This window comes from Bison bison, unplaced genomic scaffold (genome assembly GCF_000754665.1).
Source record: "Bison bison bison isolate TAMUID 2011002044 unplaced genomic scaffold, Bison_UMD1.0 scf7180017864066, whole genome shotgun sequence".
NCBI classification, from domain to species: Eukaryota; Metazoa; Chordata; class Mammalia; order Artiodactyla; family Bovidae; genus Bison; species Bison bison.
In genome coordinates, this window is record NW_011494638.1 from 2,651,003 (window position 1) to 2,654,164 (window position 3,162).

Sequence of the window (3,162 nt, forward strand, 5' to 3'; positions counted from 1 at the left end):
GGAGTTTCAAAGAGTCAGACACGACTGAACACACACACACACACACACACACACACACACACACGTATGCATATACCTGAATCACTTTACTGTACAGTAGAAATTAATACAACATTGTAAATCAACTATACTCTTTGTGTGAAGATTGACAAGTTTGTTCAAAAAAATGTAGTACATAAAAATACAAAGGGCCAAGACTAGCCACAGCAACCTTGAAGAGGAAGTAAAAATGTTGGAGAACTGCACTATCAGTTGTCAAGACATATTCAAAAGCTGGTTATTAATTGTATAGTGTTGTGTGTAACAAATAGATGAATGAAATAAAGTAGTCTGAAGAGAAATCCACTCATTGCTGTTAATTGATTTGCATCAAAGATGCCAACTCACAGCAGTGGGGGTAAGGATGACCTTCTAAATAAATGGTGCTAGACAACTGTACATCCATTGTACATTCTTATGGAAAAAAGAACTTTGAAACAGACCATTCACAAAGCCCAAATGCAGGTTGATTACAGATCATTACAATTTGAAGGTGAGCCTGCAGGATCAGTTACAGGAGAGGAGTTGTGGTAGATGAAAGCCAGATGGCAAAGCCCTGAGAAATAAGAGAATGATACAGTGGGGCACACAGCATACAAGATCTACGTTTTACAGGATTTTGAATTGTAAAGAGAATCATAGATTGGGAATTGGGAACTAATGAAACAGCATGAGAAGGGTCAAGAGAAAGGAAGGAATTGAAGGTAAAAGGGAAAGTTAGATAGATAGATATTGGCCACCCTGCACAGCATGCAGGATCTTAGATCCCCAATCAGGGATCAAACCCATGCCCCCTGCAATGGTAGCTCAGAGTCCTAACCACTGGACTGCCAGGGAATTCCAAGAAGGGGATATATTTAAGAAGTGAAGATAAAGGTCCTCAAGGTAGCAAAACTAGAAAAAGAGAATGAAAAGAGGTTTTGGTCCTGAATTACTCTCAGATAAGAAAAGAGCAATACTGCATTTTCTATTAATTATGTGTGAATGACATCTTTTATAGTATGTCATAATATTAATTTTTTTCAGGTGGTTTGAACCTTTTGTCATGCAGTGGCTAGATGAAAATGAAGATGTGTCAATGGAGTTCCTACATGGAGCCCTGGGAAGAGACAAAAAAGATGGAGTGAGTTTAAATGACTTTCAGATTGCTTATTATTGAGATTTATTCATACTGCTCACTTTTAAGCTAATGGGAATTGTTAGGTTTATTGCTATTAATTAACATTTTTTAATACTCTAATTACCAAAATATAATTAGAACACAATTTTAAAGTCTGATAAGACACCTAGGGAATTGCTTTAAAAAAAAAAAAATCAATCACCCTTTTGCTCCAAGATTCTTTACTCCTTGAATTGACCTGAATCTACAAGTTCATTAGGCTTATACAAAGCGTCCCCATTGCTCTGGAACCTTTCCAGGATTCCAAGATTAGGAACAGACACTCTCCCAATCCCTCTAGAGTAAATCAAATGTCTTGAGCCACAATCAGCTTGCTAAACCATCCTAATGCCTGTGGGGAATAAGAAATTGAAAAAAACCACTCCCCCAATTCAATTAATAGTAACCTGCCTCATGATACTAGTTTTACTATACTTTTCAGAAAAGGAGATGAATGATTTTAAAATGAACAAGCATTTTCTTACTGGGAAATGAAGGCGCATGATATAGGAGATTGAGTTGTTTTGAGAAATAATGAAAATTCTTTCCACAGTCCATGTAATATGTTTCGGGAATGGTTTCATCTTCTCTCTCCTCAGTTCCAACAGACATCTGATCATGCGCTCTTCTCTTGCTCCGTGGTTGATGTCTTTGCTCAGCTTAATCAGAGCTTTGAGATTATTAAGAAACTGGAATGCCCCAATCCTGAAGCATTATCACACTTAATGAGAAGATTTGCAAAGGTAGGTTGAATGGAATGAATCCTTTCTTTGCTGGGACAGTGTGTGTGTGTGTGTTTGTGTGTGTGTATTTGTGTGTTAGTCACTCAGGTCATGTCCAGCTCTTTGCGACCCCATGGACTGTAGCCCACCAGGCTCCTCTGTTCATGGAAGTCTCCAGGCAAGAGTACTGGAGTGGGTTGCCATTCCCTTCTCCAGGGCATCATCCTGACCCAGGGATCGAACCTAGGTCTTCTGCATTGCAGGTGTATTACTTACCACTGAGCCACCAGGGACTCTGGCATGTTGCACAGAATCTGAAAAATGCTGTTATTTTATAGCACTAGTCTTGTCTGACCACTACCCCAATTTAATTTCCTAATCCCAGCAAAAAAAGACTGTTTCAAGCTTGTCACCTGTCTTCTTGCCCTTCTTTTTTCTTAAATACAGATTTATCATCTAAAAAATCAAGTTACTATTCACATGAATGACTGAGTCATTTGTAATTGATGAGACTACTATGGGTGGCCAAATTAATTTACACTTTAGCTTTGTAGCAGAAAATAAATCTTGGAATTTCATATTCAAATGGCAAGTATTTTTTTTAGTAGTATACACTGTAGCACAAAATATGTTGAATTTGGAGTAATGAAAATTGAGTTCTAATTTCAAATCAGCCAATAACTATAGTGTGAGTCTGAGCAGTTCCCTTGATTTTTACGAATAGGCTTTGTTAGTTGATTTTGAGCAACCAGCCTTCCCTTAAGACCTCTTCCTCCTCTTATTGTCTCAGTTCAGTTCAGTTACTCAGTCGTGTCCTACTCTTTGCCACCCCATGAATTGCAGCACTCCAGGCCTCCCTGTCCATCATCAACTCCCGGAGTTCACTTAAACTCATATCCATTGAGTCAGTGATGCAATCCAACCATCTCATCCTCTGTCTTCCCCTTCTCCTCCTGCCCCCAATCCCTCCCAGCATCAGAGTCTTTTCCAATGAGTCAACTCTTCTCATGAGGTGGCCAAAGTATTGGAGTTTCAGCTTTAGCATCGTTCCTTCCAAAGAACACCCAGGGCTGATCTCCTTCAGAATGGACTGGTTGGATCTCCTTGCAGTCCAAGGGACTCTCAAGAGTTTTCTCCAACACCACAGTTCAAAAGCATCAATTCTTTGGCACTCAGCCTTCTTTATAGTCCAACTCTCACATCCATACATGACCACTAGAAAAACCATAGCCTTGACTAGAT

General features: G+C 39.2%; 1 protein-coding gene across 1 annotated transcript in view; it reads left to right on the plus strand.

Annotated features, from left to right (window-relative positions):
• Nucleotides 1-3,162, plus strand: part of UNC13C (unc-13 homolog C (C. elegans)) — a 673,935-nt gene that overhangs the window by 551,521 nt on the left and 119,252 nt on the right. Inside the window, exons 22-23 of the mRNA XM_010836764.1 lie at nucleotides 1,066-1,162; nucleotides 1,798-1,941. Coding sequence (XP_010835066.1) covers nucleotides 1,066-1,162; nucleotides 1,798-1,941 — 241 coding nt within the window. The remainder of the gene's footprint in view (nucleotides 1-1,065; nucleotides 1,163-1,797; nucleotides 1,942-3,162) is intronic.